This window comes from Ammospiza nelsoni, chromosome 9, assembly GCF_027579445.1.
Source record: "Ammospiza nelsoni isolate bAmmNel1 chromosome 9, bAmmNel1.pri, whole genome shotgun sequence".
Classification (NCBI taxonomy): domain Eukaryota; kingdom Metazoa; phylum Chordata; class Aves; order Passeriformes; family Passerellidae; genus Ammospiza; species Ammospiza nelsoni.
This window is the reverse complement of record NC_080641.1, coordinates 21972585-21992446: the sequence shown is the minus strand read 5'-3', so window position 1 is coordinate 21992446 and position 19862 is coordinate 21972585. Positions and strand designations below refer to the sequence as shown.

The following is a 19862-nucleotide window of genomic DNA, read 5'->3' as shown; positions in this document are numbered from 1 at the left end:
TACAAGGGAAAAAAAAAAAAACCTTCTAAAACTTTGAAAATCTCAGAAATCCTGTCCATGCAGCATGGCTGGTGAGGGCCCAGCAGCCTGGTGCCCTGAACCCCAGACTGAGGGTCCAGAAGCCTAAACCCTGTCCTGTACTGCTCCCCCAGCCTCCTGCTACCTCCAGAAGTTCCTTCACTGCTTTCTGTTGTGTTTCAACCCACAACATCAGCACTGGCAGAAGACATGACTGAAATACCACCTGCATGGCAATTCAGCACACACCCCAGGCCACCAGCACACCAAGGTGCTTGTCTCCAGCAGGAGACACAGCTGGGAACTAAGGCAGCAACACCTCAGAGAGCTGTTTAGAGTGAACATGACCTGAAGACAAATGCTGCCTTGGCCAGAGCCCTGCAAAAGCAAGGCAAAGGCTGATGCTGATTCCTGAGAATGGCCTGGTCAGGGGGGAGAGGGGCTCACCTGGCTTGCACCACTTGTGGCATTGCTGTTCTCATCCTCCACAGACCCCACAGGGGACTTGGATACAGGACAGCTGGTCTGTGCTCTAGGAATCTTTGCAGATGTTAACAACTGTCAGCAGACAATACAGTACAGGAATTTGTTTCCTTTATGATTTATTTGTTTTTAAGTAGGTAAATGTAGCTGATATTCCAGGAAGTATTTACAATAACTAACTGCAGCAGTACTAGGAATATGAGATGCATAACACAAGCATTCTTTAGAAGTCCAGTGTTATTTGCACTAGTGCCACTCTATGCATCCATTTCTAGGGATATAAAAACTCATGCTAATTTAGAAGACCTGGAGAGAAGACCAAACACACTTGCAACATGCCACCCTGAAAACAGTCTGACCTCTCCATTAACATATGGAACAAGATGCAACCAAGTAAGGAACAAAAAAAAGTATTGCATCAAGCACCCAAAATGTCACCAGACAAGATCAAAAGTAATATAAGACCATTTTCAGTAGCTCAGTGTTACACAGAAACACTGTAGAAGGAAACTGAGCTAATGAAATAACTGTACTTTTTTCTCAGTAAATTTAAGCATTAAGATTCAAATCAACATATAAATACAAATATGTGATCAGATATTTAAACTCAAACATTTGGCACTGAACTGGTTAGGGAAAAAGTAAAAACAATGGTGCAATTAAAGACTGCAATTCAGTTAGAATATTACTTTTTTCTGGAACCACAATTCCCCATCTTTTGATTTACATCCCTAAATATGCATTATTAAATCCAAAAATAGTCAAGCACTTTGAGAGTGCTACCTTTAGTAAAGGAAGTTAAACCAAACCTCTAGGAACTTAGTTGTATCAAAAGAACTTAATTAAATAATTAAAAAAATAAAAGCTCATTCCATCCTGTTCTCTCAAAGAACTGTCATGAACTGTCCTGAATCTCCCCTTCTTCCACAGATGAAAGGGATGAATTTTCACTGTCTGAGTTCTCTGCAGGCTCACTGCCATCTGAGGATATAGAACACAAAAAACAAACAAGCAATTAGTTTCCGCAATGTTGTTTGCTCATCAAACAGAAGCAGTTTTGTATCTTCTTCTCCTTTTAATCACTCTTTTCTTTAGAACAGAGTGAGACATAACCAGTTTCATGACATAGGATAAAGGCCTGGATAGGACCTGTTGAAGGAGAAAGCAAGAGAATGCTGAGAATTCCTTTTATCTTTTAAATCTTGGTCTTTCAGTCAACTAGCAAAGTAGAATATTTATCCCCCACAAAATTCTAGATCTACGGAGAATTTTAAATTATTCTTTTGGCTTGTTTTAAATCTTGTTTTCTGGCATGTCACAGATATATATCACAACTGTAATGAATTACAGATAATTTACACTTTTCCTAGCATTTCAGTTAAGAGGAGGAGCTACAGAGAAACTGGAAAAGGAAAATTTAAATTCCACATGTTCTAGCATCCCAAAGATAATGACAAGCTATGTACATCCATAAGCTAAGGCTGGTGAAGTTCAAGGTACAAGTAACTTGTGCTTTAGGGCACAGCTATTGTGCCCAGCTGAGATCATAAACTGAAATCCTCATCTCCAAAACTGGTCTTCAGCCTCACACGCCACAGATCTTTCTTTAACAAGCCCTGACCCTGGTCACCTTGTGCTGATGTCATCAAATGCCACTTGGCTGGTGACACTCGAGCAGCACAAAAATAAACTACAGCAAAGCAGGTCCATGAATCACACTCTGCTCTCATTGTTATTTTCAGTATTTGATCTATGAATTTAAAGATGCATTTGAGCATTTAGCATCAGAGGTTTCATTAATGTTACCAAAAGGGAGCTGATGAAGTATAGCTACTGTCTGGTGAAGATAAGTTCTACAGCTGGGAAACATGGATAATACACAGGACACAGTGTGCACCTGTACAGTTTCCAAGGAATTTGTTCAAGAAAATAGAAGCATTTCACCCAGAAACATCAGAGGTCACATTTTGTCTATACTAAATCTAGTGTATAATCAATTAACATTTATATGCCAGATATGTACTGAGTAATGCACAAAGTAAGGGCTGTGAAAGCTTCCATAATCCCCTGCTATCTTCAGCCATGACTGACCCTGTATGCTGAAATCAGAGCACCTGTAGGTTTTGCTGTTCATCAAGTCAAGCAGCAAAACATCACATAAAAGAATGTGGCAATCTTTTAACTCACAGCAACGCTCAACAGATAGATTTTACTTCTGTTACAGTAATATTTAACAGGAATTATAGATTGTCTTCACTAAAAAAGAGCACACTTGTGTGGTGCTGATAGTAATCCATGTCACCATAAAACTGTCTGCAGTTTACTTATAATGTAAAATTTAAACTCTGAGTTTAAGTTTTTCAGTGGCAGTTTCCTTCCTTAATCTTTATTTTCCTTATGTAGTTGAAAGTTTCAGCCAAAATACTTTGGCCATTTCTGAAAAGAATAATAGGAGGAATAGGTTTTATACTCATTAAATCCTAGCAGTTTCTCTTTGAAGGTGTCCAGCTCTAGCTATCCCCCACCAGTTACTACTTGAATCTCAGGGAGAACGGTGATTTTTCCCCAGCATGTGCCTGTTGCTGTGGCCATGAAAACTTGATTCTCTTGTTTCCTGGGGAAGGAGGTAGATCTGAGATTGCTCAGGAAGGAAGCAGTATTTTAGCAATTACATTCCCCCAAGACTCTGCTTCTTGTTCTAGCCTGGGTCCCCTGCAAACAGGGTCAGCAGGGTTATGGCTGCCTGAGCCCCACGCTCAGCAGACACCCTGCCACATGTCCACCCCTGGCAGCTGTTTGCCTGGAATGCAAAGGGAGGTCAGCACCAGGCTCCCAGCAGGACAAGTGTCACAAGTGTCCCTCTGGGCATGCCAGCAGGCAGAGGAAAGGCAGCACTGGGGGCAGCAGGATCAGCAGGCTGGATGGCTTGGGAGGAGAGGGCCACTGATACAGAGAGCCATACATGGCAAGGAAACTGGACTGCAACAAACTCTGAAGATGCTGTAGCAGAAAGGTCACCTCTTGGGAGATGGGAAGGGGCTAAAATACTTCTCTGATTACATCAGGCTTCTCCCTGGACAGCCTGGAGGTTAACATAAGGTTTGCACTTTCAGCAATTATCTGTGAATGCAACTCCTAAAGCAAACTGAAAACTGTTTTTCTCCTCCTATGTTCTGTAAAGATGACATACAACAGAAAAGCACAATGGTTTTGACACACTAACTAAAACAGTACTTTGTCTTCAGGCAGAATAACAGCAACAAAAACGTCCTCCAACTTGTTATACTCATGTTGTGAACATGCTTTTCTGCCATGAATCTGAAATTACTGTCACATGCTTCTACTCTGAACAGAAAAAAATACCAAGAACACAGGTTCCCAACCTAACTCAAGGCCAAAGTTGATTATTAATATCTTAACTAAGAAGATGACAGTAAGTTATTATAAAAGTTGTGAAAATCATAGTATTTTTGCCATTAGCTGTAACTTTTGCTATGTCATACCCAAGACAACTTAACAGGGAGCTATTAAATTCATTTTTATGGAATCTATAGAAACAGCTAAAACAACAACAGCAACAAAAATCAATGGTTCTCAAAACCTGAAATGGCTGTTAGTGTTCTCAGAACCCCTGCAGGGATGACCACACATCAAATGATTCCTGCAGCAGAGGAAGGTTACTGTCCCCAAGACACACACTTGCACTGCCCCGTGGCAGAGCTGTTGGCACCTCCCAGCTATTACTGGCTCTCTCTTCCCCTGTTCTGCCTTTTACAGAGTCAGGTAGGTGCTGCAGCAGCATGGCCTCAAAATACCATTGTTCAATCAACACTTTCTGAATTTGTACCCTTAAAAGGACAACCTCCCTATTAGCTCAGGGGACAATGACAACCCCATACAGATTAAGTACATGAGTCAATCAATTGTAATTCCCTCCTGACCTCTAAATCATAGAGGTACAGCTGAATACTGAAAAGCAAGGCTCCTAGGCAAAGAAACAATGGATGAACTCAAAAGCAGCCATCAGCTTCATGTACTGCAGAGTCTGTATGTGCACTCCCAGGGTGTGGATCCCAGTTACCAGACCAGACCCCAACCTCATCCCCTGGAGTGCTCTCTCACTCTCAGCAGCCCCTGCAGTGCATGACTCAAGGAATTGCTGCATGCCACATATTTGGGTGCAGATTGCTCTCACTTAGGGGATCACTCAGTGTAATCTAGCCAGAACAGCCAAGCTCCATGGAGGTCCACATCACTGGTAAAATATTCTCAGTCCCATATTTTATCAGTCACACTATATATATATAGAGCCGTGGCTGAGCTGCTGCAGGGAAACAGTAACTGCAAATATATATCAAAGCTTTTCTATAAAAATCTGAAAGAATTAGAGACTGGCCCATCACAGAAAGTTATGGGATATGATAACTAAGGTGACTAGGTGGGGGACTAGGAGATGAGAACTGATTCCCTCTTTCAACAGCTGAAATATTGCTGAGCAAGCTTTTAGCTTTAGAAACAGATGCTGGGACATGAAGCCTTTATACTGCGGAGAAAAATGGAAATTAACTTAGAAACTAAAAGCAAATTCCTGCTAGATCTGGATTCTCTTCTAAATTAACTCCAAGATCAAAGTTCTCTCTCAACAAAGTAATTTTTAAAAGATAACACTGTGCTTTTAACTCACCCAAAAAGCAACTTTGCCATTATGATTTCTAGTAACTATCTTACAACTCAGAATTATTTGTCCAATGTTAGAAGCTATGCTTGAAAATAATGGAGAATGATTCCTTTGCATGATTATCAGGTTTATTTAAAATTCATCTTCCCCAGACAGCCTGACTCTTCAGGAATAATCAACTCTGTCAAACTTTGCTATATAAAAAAAAGTTAGCACAAGTCTCAATAATTGTTTCACCTCAGTGGCTAAAAACATATAAAAATGCCAGTAAAGCACCAGTAAACAAAGTTAGAAAAAACACATCCAATACAGCTCATGGATGGATGCCATCAGCCAGCAATTTTAAGACAAGAGCATTCATAACAGATTTTTCTACAGCCTTCTTTAAACTTCAGAAGGAAATATAAGACATATTGCTCATTCCTGGCAATATCTTTAACTACTGTTTATATAACTAAAATATCCAAGTATAACATAACAGGAAATAAATATGTGCTCACCTTGGCCAAGGACCACCATGTCATTCTTCAGTGTTTTCAAGACCACAAATAATGTTGGATACTCAATTATTACTTTGCCTTTCAGATTATCTAGAAGGCTTCTGCTGGCATCCAGTTCATTGTACCTTAAAAATAACAGGAAGTTTACTTTGGATTTTAATACTAGCAAGGACATAAGGTACATTTGCTGTGGGGGTGGGGGGGAAAGCAAAAGGCTTTCTGGCATGTCACACAATTTTCAGGTGATACCATGTCCAGAAGAACTACCTTATAATTCAAATTGCATATCCAGTTTTATTCTTCAACTACATATTTTTTTAAAAATCTTCCTTATATCTAAACATAAAGAACAAAAGGAGAATGAAAGTCAAATTTCTCCAAGGGTTGAAATGTTTTATTATGCCTTAATGAATATCTTTAGCATGATAAAAGAAATCAGGTAAGGACATAGGGCTATCAAAATTGATACATTTATCAAAACCTGATTCTAAATAAAAAATAACATTTAATATTTTACTTATAGGTTTTAACACTACAGGTTTAATTTACTTGATTAGTAGTGTAACTTATTTATCACATTTGCTTATGAATTACCAGTGAAGCCCTAGGAAGATGAAATAAAACTACAAAATCCCACGTACACTGGAGCTCTTAGAGCTCTGTTTTTGTAGGAGAGATTTGCTTGTTCTGATACAGGAGCATTACAGCAATAATTTCTAAAAGATGGTACAACATCTGCTATGCCAGAGCAAACCTCTGCTCACAGCAGCACCAGTGAGAAGCTCCCTGCAGAAATTCCCACGTGTGTGTGCTCCAGAGGCACAGCACTGGATGTGCAGTCCCTGCCCAGGAAAGGGCTCCTCCTCAGCCCAGGCAGTGAGAGCAGGTGCATAACAAATGATACCACAGTAATGGAGAGCAAGCTGAGCATCCTCTCCACAATTATTCTCTCAAACTGTAATGCTCTCCCCCAGCTCTTGAGCTACAAACCTGGATGTGGGATTTTGTGGAAAGGAAGGGAAGTATTTCAAAGGCTTCTGCAAGATGGACTTTGTTGCCTTCACCTACCAAAACTGAGGCATCCAAAGGATGCTCTGATATTATTATGCTGCAATCTGAGTTATGCAACTTTCTGTGTGCAGCACTATTAAATTATCAGTAAGCCAATGTATCATCTAAGGGCAGATGAAGTTCAAAACCAAAATATACTGTAGGCAGTACATGGGGTATTTCCCACAGCTGCTCTACCTCCTCTGATCATTAACATATTATACAGTTGTGTTTTCTTTTGCCAAAACCAAAGGGATGGGTGAAGAAAATTATATACTTCATGATTTACAATAGTGTGTGATTAAAAGCAGTACACTGGGAGTCAGCACACAAGAATACTGGAGGTAAACCAGGAATTGAGTTCCTGGGATTTAAGGAAAACTTAGTTTGAGCAAAAATTCTCTCATTTTCAACTTCAAATCATCATGAAAATATTTGGTTTCATGTTTCTCTCAAGCCAAAGTAATTATGATCTCTTCTTACTGAAACCCTTGAAAAGGGATAACAGTGCATTACATGTCTCATCGAATGAATGCATTCATAAGTTGTGGATTAACACACATGAACAGAAACATATTTACTGCTTTATTTACAGTACTCTAAATGCAAAGTATGGCAATACCTTTCCTTTGGCAAGGACCTCAACACATTCCTTTCTGGTTAAGCAAACATTTACCACCAAGAGGCTAAAGTAATTCACATGCCACAATACACTTTCCATTATCTCATATTTTAGACAAAACATCTTTAGCGTCCAGCTTGGCATAAGATAAAACATTTGTACTTAAAACTATTTTATGATAGTAAATTACTGAAGTGTTAGATCACTGAGTCAGAGCTTTATCTTTTTTTGTTAAAGTAAATTTTATTGGTTGACAGTGACAGGAAAAACATCTAAATTTTTAGTCCATAATGTGAGCCATAAATTTCAGGAAGAATGTAACAAAGGAGCTTAATGCTTCTCTTATTTAAACTTGCCTGTTACTGTATATTATTCAAAAGACCAAATTCTACCACATTTTCTACTTCATACACAAGTTCAAGTTGAGGTTTTCTGCTATTCCACCTGTCAGGCTCTTCCTTGACTGTGCACGCTTAAAAGATCTCAAAATAAAACTATTATTTGTCACATCAATTCCAAAGTCTACTGAAGAACAGCTCTTGAGCAAGATTGATTTTTCAGGCTATCTCAGAATGACCAGGTCATGATAAAAACCTTCCTAATTTCATCCCAGAGCTAGAACAAAGTCATGCATAGAGGGTCAGAGGGTGAACAATAGAAATTTTGCCCCTTCTATGGGCAAAAGAAGACTGCCCTGTAGGGTTTAACCAGAAACCTACACCCACACCCACACTTCTAATTTTTACTTATGAAAAGGCTAGATCTGTTTAGAGAAAAATTAAATGAAATAGCCTTTTTTACAAGTCTTGTAATTTCCTGTAGTGATTATTCACCAGGATGAGCTGAGGATGTAGAGCAACACTGGCATAGTAGGCCCTTCCATGTACGTACAGCAAGTTGCTCTCACCACAAGCAGGAGATAGAAGAAGAAGAACATCACAATCAGATATTACCAGATATCCTTTTATCACCACTTTTAGCCACTAGTTTTGTTTCATTGGGATTGCATAGCCTGTGTGAGAAGAACCCATAAGGAGCTGTAGCCTTCTTCAAATCCATCCCTCACTGTGCACCTCAACTGACAACCCAGTGAAATGAAGAACAACCAGTGTCAGTCTATCCGTTCATTTGGGACTCTTCCTTACTCCAGGACCACCTGCATGAACCAACTTAACTGAGGCTGTCATCCTAAATGAGCTCCTTCAGCCCCTCATGCCAGGATGGATTTGAGATAAGCCTGGCTCCAAAAGTACTGACCAGGCCAACAACACCATTGCCCTAACACCCATCTTCACCTCTTTCTTTTAAACCTCCCCTCTGCTTTCTCTTTACTCCCACTATTCCATTCATGCAAGTTCTCTGCACTATGGCTTCCTAATCCCTGTACTCAGCAGGACTTCTCTTTGCATGTTCCCTCTCCATCTTCCTTTACTCCTGGTATTTACTTCCCACATATTTTCTTTTTCCCTTCCTTATGTTCCATAAGCCTCCCTGAACAACACCCACTTTGCTGATTATTTTCTTGCCCCAAGCAAAGCTTTATGCCCATGTTGCAAAGCAATAATTAGGCCTGGATTTTTTCTTTATAAGAAATGACTCCATTTATAAGGACCACAAAGAGATGATCTTAGACAACCGCTTTTGATTTTAGCTGGAATGAAATAACAATAACTGCTTTTTGAAGAACCGAAATTAAGTAGAATTTGCCTGCTAGCAGGCAGTTTAAAAGCCTACAAAAATTGTGACAACTGAGAAAATTTAGCAAGATTCAGCAATCCCACATCAGTTCCCATACAAACTGTTATATCTGCTCAATGAACAGTTGCTACCTTTCACAAAATACTGAAATTAATATGTCCCTGCACTTCTGATAGCATCTGTGAGTTTCTGCAAAGGCTGGCTTCACTATCTATAGTTATTCCACCACCTTCCAGGAATTCAACAATTCAGTCTCCTAATCTGTCTCCCACAGGCAGGAATGCCACATTAGGTCACTGCATCACAACAAGTTCCCCTCAAATGGAGCCTGTGGCTATAATGGCAGTGGCGTAACTTGTCTCCATGAATTCAGACAGCAGGAAATTCCCTGCTGATCAGGTTTTCCTGAATGTCATCTACAGGAATTTTTTATTCTTTAATAATAATAAAAAAAAATCTGCAATCTGGAATTAAAGATAAATTGTAGCCATGTTATTTCTTTAGTTTGGTCTTCTATACACTGAAAAGAGAACAAACAAGTCTTAGCTATCTAAATAATTGTAAATATTAGCAAAATGTGGATTTGTGTAACCACATTTATGATTTCCCTGTGAGAGCGATCAACTAAACTGCTTGCACATATTTTACACAAAGATGTCTTTTCTTCCTAGAACTGAGTGGAAACATCGAGGTATTTACTTGGCATAACTCAGATACAATAAATCACACTATCTATTTTGGGCCTAGTCCTAAAAATCCACAACCAAGCTTACACTAATGTATGGGAAGAAAAAATGATTTTTTTTCACCAGACCAAAGAGGGTAGCATTTCCTACATATCTACATATGCCTAGAAGGGGGCAAAGACTGGGTACAGCATTTAAAGTCTCTCCCAAGCACTCATTCTCAAGTGCTGCAGTATTGCAAAGATAATAACTAACAGATGGACTTTCATTCCTAAGTGGTGAATAACCTCTTCGTGTGGTTATGATTTGGTGAACATCGAAGTAGGAAAATGCTCTCTTGAATTAGGTATGAAAGGAAAACTGTATGACAGAAAGCAAACACAATGTATTGATATAATGCACAGTATTTATATTTAACTTTGTCACTAGAATTCTGACATTCTAAAAAACCTAAACCTAAAAAATCAAAATCAGTGAATTTGATTAGTCCAGATACATGACAAAATTAGAAAACTCAATGGGCAAAACAGCAGAGATGTTAGAAACAAACAAACACAAAAAACCCCTCAAGAGTTGCCATAATACTTCCTTTATAACTAACTCTTACCAACAGCAAAACAATATGAAAGAATACTCCCCCTGAACACTCTTTTAAGGAAAGAGAATGGGAACCTAGCCCAAGTTGATATTTTAATATGAAAACACATACACTACAGTTTACAGAAGTATTTAAAATCTGCCAGCTTCTCCTGTCACTCTTGGTAACATTTCTTTTCCTGGTCTAGGACCTCCATCATTTGCCTCAACAGAGGTTCATTAATCTCTCCTCCATACTACTGATACCTGTATAACTTAGTCAATACCAGTACAGACCAGATGCCTGGCCAAACCCTTTCCAAGTTAAATCCCTATCCCAAGCAACACTTCCATCAAAAACATGCTTTTTCTGGGGAGAAAAAAAGAAAATTAGGACAAGAAATGTTCTCTTATCAACCATTTGGACTACAACTCCTGCTAGAAACCAATCAAAAAATACAGGAAGAAAAGTTGCCAGCATAACAGGAAAGCATCTTGGACATCATCACCATTTCCTAACTACACCTATGTTCACAGAGCCAATAAAGGCACATAGAGTTACTGAGACAACTATGGAGCTGTTCCTTTTCCTTGTCATATTTCACCCATAGGTCATCCTCAAACAATGGGGATGTTTTATTACAATTACTAAGACAAGCTGTAACAATCCAAGGTCTCCTCTCCTTCATGGGCTAAGAAATCTAAGAACTGTTGAAAAGTCAAGTGTAAAATGGGTAAAAGAAGAACTGAACTCACAACCTCCCTCTTAGGACAAACGTATTTCAGGCAGTTTAAACATCCTGCAACAAAAAAAAGTAATATCCAGGTAAAGATAGCAGGAATAACTGTCACCTAAATTATATGACACAATAGTAGATGTCCAGAAAAACTCATTGGTGTTTTTCTAGAAAATATACAAAGCAGTTAATGGAGAGAGGAGTAAAGTAAGAGTACAAGTATGTCACCACAGATGCACAAAGGCTGTCCTTGTTTAAGCCTCTTGAGAATGAGGCAATTGCACAAAGGAAAAAAAGCACATTAAAAGTTGTTTAATGGCAGTAATGGAAAAATATATCAATTGAAGGCAAAACCCATTAAACAGATAAGGCAACTGCTTCAACAATTTAGTGGACTGAGCTTTAAGAGTGATGTGGTAAAAGGATTCAGGATCACAATAATGATCTAAAGATTAACTGAAGTACAGAACATTCTGCATCTTTTAGTTATAAAACAAAGTACAATAAAACAAAAGGAAAATGTGAAACCAGCAAATGTCAGTTTCTTGCATTTGGCAGAATTTGGTGCTAAGAATACAGAAATAAAGTGATACTGAATTTCAAGAATGCAAATTCTTTCCCCATCTCATAAGACATAATGAAAAAAAAAGAACAAAAATCCAGCAGAAAGTAAAGATGTTATAATTCAAGTGCATCACAGCAATAGCTCTTTACACACATGGGAATTTACCTACTTTGTGAAGCCAGGCAGCTTCACAAACTGCTCAAAAGCTCAAGGTTCACAACTCTTTAAATACTATAGAGCTGACATATGAAAAAAATGCAAACCACAATCATGTAAGGCCACTATATGACTTAGATAAAGAAACAAAACAGCCTGAGTTAACACTAGCCAGAAGACTTATTGTGAATATGAAATTTCACAAGGGAAAAGTTCTGATTAGTAAGACAGTGAGCTGGCTACTGCAGATGAATGCAAAAACTGCAAAGGCATCAGTGGCATATTTAGTATGAGTAAAAGCTATGCATGGCTCCCCAAAAATGCAGAGAAGTAAAAATATGAATCTTCCATCACTAATACAATATTGGCATGGTCACAGGGAAAAAGCCAATGTGGTAAATCTACTTTACTGACAGCATACTGATACACAGCCCCATGAAACCTAACCATAAATAATTTTAGAGGTGCATGGGTCATCAAGGAGTATCAAGAGATGAAATGATAAACACTTAATACATCAAGTTCAGAAAACGAATACATCAAATCTCATTTGACAAATTAGTGCAAGCAGGCAGTACACTGCTAAAATAAATACAAAACTGATGAGAAATCAGTCACTGTAAATTGGAAATACTTTTCTTATTATGCTTGAGTTAATCTCATGAACCACCATTTCAGGAGGAATTGATCCTTCTCTAATTCTGAATCCCCAAATAGCAAGTATTAACTTCCACATTTACCTCATATGGAGAGAGTCTAAATGCCTTTAACACTCTATATTGAATGGTGGAAACATATTCAAAAATTTTCCCTGACTTATTTTCATGGGAATCACAGTGTCACAAACATTCCATTAAGGTAACAGGTTACCAATGCTTTACAATGAAAAGGAAAAGCTATGAAGTAAAAAAAACCAAATTACTCTCTTGGGAAACAAGCAGGAAGGTCAATTCCTACTTGGCAACGTTGAAACAATCAGCCCTAGCTCACTTCCGTCAAAAGAGAGTTAAAAAAAAGCGGGATTCCCCTTTGGCAGGATCAGGAGGAAATAACAGGTTTTCTCCTTCCTGACAAGAACATGAAGAAGTTGTTCTCTGTTTAAAAAAAAAAAAAACTGATGGCTATGCTGCCATGTTTTCACAGTGCTGCAGATTCCAAGCTCAGCCTATCACTTTAATTATCCAGCACAGAGTTTGTATCTTTGCTTCTAAAAGCCTCTTCAGCCTTTCCATGCTCCTGGTCTCTGAAATTTAGGAACTTGCTAACTTTAAGTCAGCATCTCATTGGTTTTTTCTGCCAAGAAACAGGAGCAAATCTGCTTGTTCCTTCAGAAGAATATTTTAACAGCAACTCACAAAGTTGAATTAAGCCACTCAATAGATTTCATAACTCTTATTCTATACTGGAACAGGACAAGGTTTCAAGGTCACTTTGGTTCTACAGCTCATTTTCACCAGCTCCTTCCCTCAGCCAAGGGGCTACTGATTATTCAACAGGTTTTTCCCAACTATAGTAATTTCTTGAATTTCACAGCCTGTTTTCCTGCCTTATATGCGCATGCTACACAGCAGATGAACTCGCATGAGGACTCTTTCCATACTATACATGTTACATAGGTACACACATATAGGGGAGTTCCCCTCTGTTCTCCAATAGAAATGGCAGGCTGGAGCAAACTGCAAGATTTGTTCTTGAAACAGCTGCACATTCTAAGAGAGGACAGAAAATTTGCCTGTGCATGTGCTGAGTAGGCTGCTCTTATGCTTTAAACCCAGATACAATGAGAAGAAGAGAATACTGTGTACAGTTTTTCTGGTTTAGAATTTGGGGCCTGCCAACCTGCTTTGCAAGCATGAAGTGTCTGGGTCTTCAGATCTGCCTGTGGTGCTTACAGAACACCACTACATGGCTGGACAGGTCAAACAACAGCTGAAGCCAACCTTAATGCCCTTACTGTTCTCCATCTCCACCTCTTTACTTACATATTCCTCCTCTGAAAATTGTCTGGATTTAACTTGCTGTACTATAGACAGCAGAATTTTGGAGTGGAGGTTATGATCTCAAATAAATCTTTGTGCAATAAATGTTTCAGTCAGCAACTCTCTAGCTGGGACACTCTAGAAACCCTAATGCAATACCATTAATTATAAAACAGTTCATCCAAAAGAATTCAGCATGGATTACAAAACACTGGATTGTTACTTTAAAAAAAACCAGGCGTCTACTGGTTCATAAAGGAATCCCTTTCAAGAAAAAATGATTGCACAAGATAGTAAGATGGACAAACTCTGGGTGTTTTTGAAATCATCCCAAAAATCTTTTGAAAGGTCAAGTAATTGTAGTCAGACATCACTAACATTTAACTATGCCTGCTATGAATTCTGACCATACACACTTACTATACTCAGCAATGAGTAGTTTTTTGCTTTCCATCTCTGTGGTGTAACAGGATTTCACTGAAAAATGTAAGTAGCTAGGAAGGAAAGTGACTATTTTTTACAGTAAAAGCTGTGTAACCTGGCATCTGCTGCTCTGCACTGCTTTTGTCAGCAGAGAGACTGATGTTCAGATAAAGAAGGAGCATGTGAAAAATGACACTGAAACGGCTGCAGTAACAAACTAGAAAGTCTGAAATGACCTGCAGGAAAACATAAGGAAGTATTTAGTAAGAAAAGCAAGAAGTTTTAATTCAAAAAACTCCACAAACCAAAATCCAATACTCTGGGGGAAAAACAGCAGCAAATTTAAATACACAGGAGTACTGTGTTTAGAAACAGACTACAGACCAAAGTCTATTTCCCCTTGAACAGCACGAAGTCACCGGTGCCTGACTACAGTTGTGCAGAATGTGAAGAATGACTATTGTAAGCTGGCTCCCTGCTTTTGTAAAGCTGGCAGAGCTGCTTTTGTGCCAGCTGCTGCAAGCTACAGAGAAGTAATGAATTCTACTGTCAATCTTCTGGCATAGGTTAAAGCCAGCTTGGGGTCTGCTCCAACTCATGCCAAGGCCAGCAGTTCAGCCAAGGATTTGTATCCTTAATTCCTGTCTCATGTATATTGTCTACTACACAAATGTGAAAAGAAATTCTTCCTAAGTAAGACTAGAGAATAATAAATAAAGCACACCACTTTTCAACATTTGCAGAAAATGCAAAGAAGAAATAATGCCTGAAATGTGCTAATTCTAGCACACTTGTTCTGCAAGATGAAGTTTCTTTTTAAAAGAAACTGAGTGATGTGTGAAAAAGCAGAAAGCAAAGACTGTAAGTTCTCTTGGTTTTACATGAAGTTATTCACAAATGATAATGCAGAAGGAAGTGCCTAAGGAAAACATAAACAGCTTAACACTCAAAGCTACCGTCAACATATTTTACAGGGTTTTTAAAACAATCCTACAGTAATTGACACAAGTGTATAACAGATATTTTTAAAGATAAGGAAATAAATAATCTAAATGCTACATTAAAAAATGTGGTTCCATTACATTTCTATGGCTTTTTGAATTCCAGGATGATTTTCCAAAAGTATGTTGGCTTTATTTGCCCATACTAAGACAAAAAGCTTCACCTTCCTGAATCTATTACTGCAACTACTGCAACCTACTGATGAGATCTAACCCATAGTTATTAAAAACAATAGACTACAAAAGAAAATTCTCTTTGAGCACAGAGCTAAGTCATCCAAGGAAATAACTTTCATTTTTGCCAGCTGATTTTGAGACAGGGAAGTGATCCAAAATTACTAAGATCATCCAGCCTTCTGGAAAGCAACTGAATTAAATCAGTTAAAGCAAAAGAAGTGTTCACCACCATAAAACAATGGCATTTAGTAGAGGAGAACCTCTGATACTTGTTTAGCAGATTTTCTTCCCTGTGGTCCACAAAAATTAAGTGCCAAACATGCCATTATTCTCATGTGTCCCAGCCAGTGCCACCACAGACAGTTCAGAAGCTCCTTGATGTTGGAACTGGCACAAAAATCCTTTTTGTATTTTTTGCTTTCTGAGTAATTGAAGCTTGAGCTACACCAGTATTATTGATACAGAAAACAATTCTACAACTGATTCTGTATCCATTCCTGTATGATGTGGCAGTTTTACAACAGGAAAGTGACAGGATATAGCCTGGTATCCAGCTCCTTCATGGATTTGCTCTACTGAAAGCAGTGGCCTTTGCAAAGCTCTTAAAGCCAACCAGACCATATTTTCCAGGCACCTAAATATTCTGCCAGTGCATACTCTGACCTTCAAATAACCACAAAGTTTTCTGCAACACTTATTCTGAAGCAATGCTCACATGCTACTCTGAACAGGCTAAGAAAGAATATTACTACATGTAAGACCTAACATTGATGTTTAAGAAAGCATAATTTTTCAATTCTATTAAATCCTACATATGTGATTAAAGCGTCAACTATCTAAACAAGATTTGCGCAAGATGTTCTGAACCCAATAAAAGATATTCAATTTTTGTGATTTAACCTCATTTAGATTTATTTGTCTCTGAAAGTATCTACTGCAAATTAAGTATAAGTTGCAGTTACTTTTCTTATAGAAATAGGATGATCTTACATGATAAGGCTGAGTAAATTAATTTCTCATTAAGTATCTGCAGCTACAAAACAACCTAACTTACTAATGAAAAAGACCAATAATATTTTTGATTTTGGAAGGGCTGCTTGCTGTTTTGGTTTAGTTTTTTTTGTTACACAAAACCTGATAAGGATATTCTCAGGAAAATGAGAAGGTGTATTTCCCAAACCACACTGTGTAATTTGGCTGTTGCACCTTTCCTTTCCTTACTGGAAAAAGCAATACTCTTACCATATGAAGTCACTTTGAAGGCATCCAAATAAAGGTCTGAAGACAGCCAGGACACTAATTTATCCAGAAGAAAGAAAATACTACTTTATGAAAGAATGTAGACTATAAAAATAATCCAAAGGGAGAAGTTAAACCTTCCTTGGAATAGTTACAGCCAAGGAGAGAATGGACACCAACACTAACTAAATATTGCATAACAGGTGATCGAAGCAAGCAGTACCCAAATGGAAAAGTATTCTGACCCATTCAAAGGCAGATTTTTTCCAAATTTCATTTAAAAACAAAAGGTTTTAAAGGAAGAAGAGAGTTATGTAATGCTTGTTTTTTGAAAATCTCCTTTGCAAGATTCCTCATGAACTAAGTGTAGCAAATGAGAAGATAAAGCAAATGTAACTAAAAGTTACAGAGCATGAAATGACAGTTAAAACTGAGAAGACAAGAGGAGAAATCATGCTTTAGGTTACCCCAATTAACTGTGGAGTGCTGCCAATTCATACTGAAAGCAATTCTTACAAGCTGGTTTTAGAGAAGACAGAAATAAGAACTTATCATAAAGTTCTGTAAGAACTGTCACCACTGACAGTAAAAGACATAGCAAGAAGAAAGCAAGGACTGTGTTTGGCAGCCATCCATGATATCTACACACCAGTGGCTTTCTGAAGTTCCACAGAACTCCTGTGAGAAAGCAGAAATCAGTAATTCATGGCTAATTTATATATCTGGAGAAGGAAAAAAATAAAACCTCAAAAATTTAAAGCATTCTACAGAGGATCTTCAAACTAAAAGGATGATTTGCTGTGAAACACAGAAAACAGCCAAAACTAAACCACTAACTCCTGTTTCATAAACAAGTGCAGGAAATACTAAAATCCTTCTCTAACATACTTATCTTAAAACTAGAAGACTAACATTTTATAATCCTGTTTAGATACTCTCTGAAACACCACTGCTCTGCCTCAATAATACAAAATTCTAACTATGAAAAGGATTTTTTTCCAGAAGGTTCTGCTAAGCCTAAAACCAACATTGAACTTAACAACATATGTTATATGTTTTCAACTTTTCTATCTTCTATCAGCTTGTGGAGAAGAAATTTTTCTGGTGGGCACAGGAGTTGTAGATAACAAACATTCAGGACTTACATGTATCAGTAGCCTACACTAATCCCACTCCTTCAGTCTGCCCCCAAAATGATGGCAGAGCATTTTCCCACACAGGAATATACAGCCTAAAACCACACAGAATGAGGAGGCACAGGCTGAGAAATTACACTGAGCTGACAGTGGCACTCAGAGCGACACAAACCAGCAGTTAACACTTCCCACTGTTAAAGAAACAAAAAAAAGGTGAGGGAGCTCTGTCTCCACTCAGTTTTTGATCCATAGGGAAGACCACTAAGCAGCGAGCTGCTCATGTTTCAATCAGAAGTACTTTCACTGCAATTCCAGCTATTTATTCATAGAGTACAAGCCAATACTCTCCAATTAACTTAGGGATGAGGAAACAAAAGGACAAAAAATCAAAAAAAATTCTCTCTTACTTATCTGTAATGCACCTACAGCAAAAATCTGCATTCCCTCCCAGAGCTGTTGTCACAACAAGTGCTCTGAGTGCCTGCTGCCACAGACACAGCTTATGTTGACAGAAGTGACTTTATGCTGACATAGTAGTCCCATTTCAAACAAACTTTGTTCCTTCCTTTCACAGGAGGAATTTTTTTCAGTATGCTGTTTTCTTGATCTGTCTGCACTGCCCCAGCTGGGCCTGCACCACAAAATTATATGAAGAGATTCACAAAATTTCCAAGTGAGGAACTGCAGGTCTCAAGACAAGATACACTTCTATTTTAACCTTCTACTTGTTTTCCTGTACATTAAACTTTACATTCACTAAGTGGGAAAAACCCAATTACTACAACCCCATTATCAACCTCATATAAGAATCAGGGCTCTGTATCTTTAAATTCACTTAAAAACAACAGGTTTCTAGCTGGTGATTCTGATGGCAAACATTACAATCATATATCAAATAATGATTGCAAAGAGAAAAAAATCAGTCAAAGTCATTAAGAGTTTGCATTTGAATTTGAATTGAAAAGCACATTACATTTTTGAAAAGTACATTTTTCATTTTTTAATATTACTAGGAAAAATCCCCAGCATAAACTGGAAGCTAAGTTACAGCTAAAAATTTTACAATACATCCTTATTTCCCCCTTAGAAATAATGTATCATATTTTAGGGAAGCATGTTATTTACATTTGTTACATTTGAAGACAAAAATGTAATTTCAGATGCCTAACTAGGAATCACTGGTGAACCACACTAAATTATGCTACTAAGCTGCTCCATATCCTTTTCAGCAACAATGACAACAGGGTGGAGTGTTCAGAATGGTATTTATACTAGCAAAAAATATTTCTTTGAAGCTTAATTTTGAAGTTCAAGATTATTGTCTGTTCTGAAAACAAAGAAAACAATTCTGCACAAGTCTGAATTCTGAAGACATAAAAGCCCACACCCAGAAATATAGTAACATGAAGAGTGATGAGTAAGTAACTTTGAGAAAAATGTGTAATTTCAAATGCAGTGACTGGATTGTGATAAACGCATAATTTTTGCATAATTTAAACAGATAAGTCTCCTTGGCTATCACTTCAACTCCCTCCCTCCCTCTGGGAGGTTAACATATCCACAGCAGAACTTCCAGAAAGAAATGGATGTATGCATTTCTCTGGGTCAATACAATTATTCAGCATTTTAACACAGACCTGTGCTCTGTTACATGGACATGGACTGTTGCTGAAGCAGTTTAGGTACAGGCACACTCACTCAATAATTGCACTGAAATGTCAATGCTGACATTATAAAAGACAAAGAATTAGCATTTTTGCCAAATCATTTCTATAACTCACTGAAGTTTAATCCATGAGATTATGTAATCTCCAATTGTAATACTGGAGATTATTACAGACTAAGAAACGTGTTAAATCTTCTTGTTATTTTTAATTAGTAAGCACATAAACTGAAGAACCACCTTACCTGACAGAGTTTCGGCTCCTGTTTTCTATTTTCATTAAAATTCGTACATCTGATTGAGGAGATGCTGTATAGATTTTTAATCTGAAAAAAGAAAGCAGCAAAGATGCAGAAATTATGTACAATGACTTTTCTTCCTGTCATTCATAAGAGATGCCAAAATGATGTCTTTTTTCATTAATAATTTGTCAAATACTAGGTGTTTTCTATATAAATGAGGGTTATAATTATTA

General features: G+C 37.8%; 1 protein-coding gene across 1 annotated transcript in view; it reads right to left on the bottom strand.

Moving 5' to 3' along the window:
* Positions 1 to 603: 603 nt before the first annotated feature.
* The window catches only part of ZNHIT6 (zinc finger HIT-type containing 6), a 30339-nt gene continuing 11080 nt past the window's right edge, over positions 604 to 19862 (bottom strand). Inside the window, exons 8-10 of the mRNA XM_059478213.1 lie at positions 19633 to 19713; positions 5680 to 5804; positions 604 to 1482 (exon numbers count right to left, since the gene is read on the bottom strand). Of these exons, the coding sequence (XP_059334196.1) occupies positions 1397 to 1482; positions 5680 to 5804; positions 19633 to 19713 (292 nt within the window). The 3' untranslated portion in view covers positions 604 to 1396. The remainder of the gene's footprint in view (positions 1483 to 5679; positions 5805 to 19632; positions 19714 to 19862) is intronic.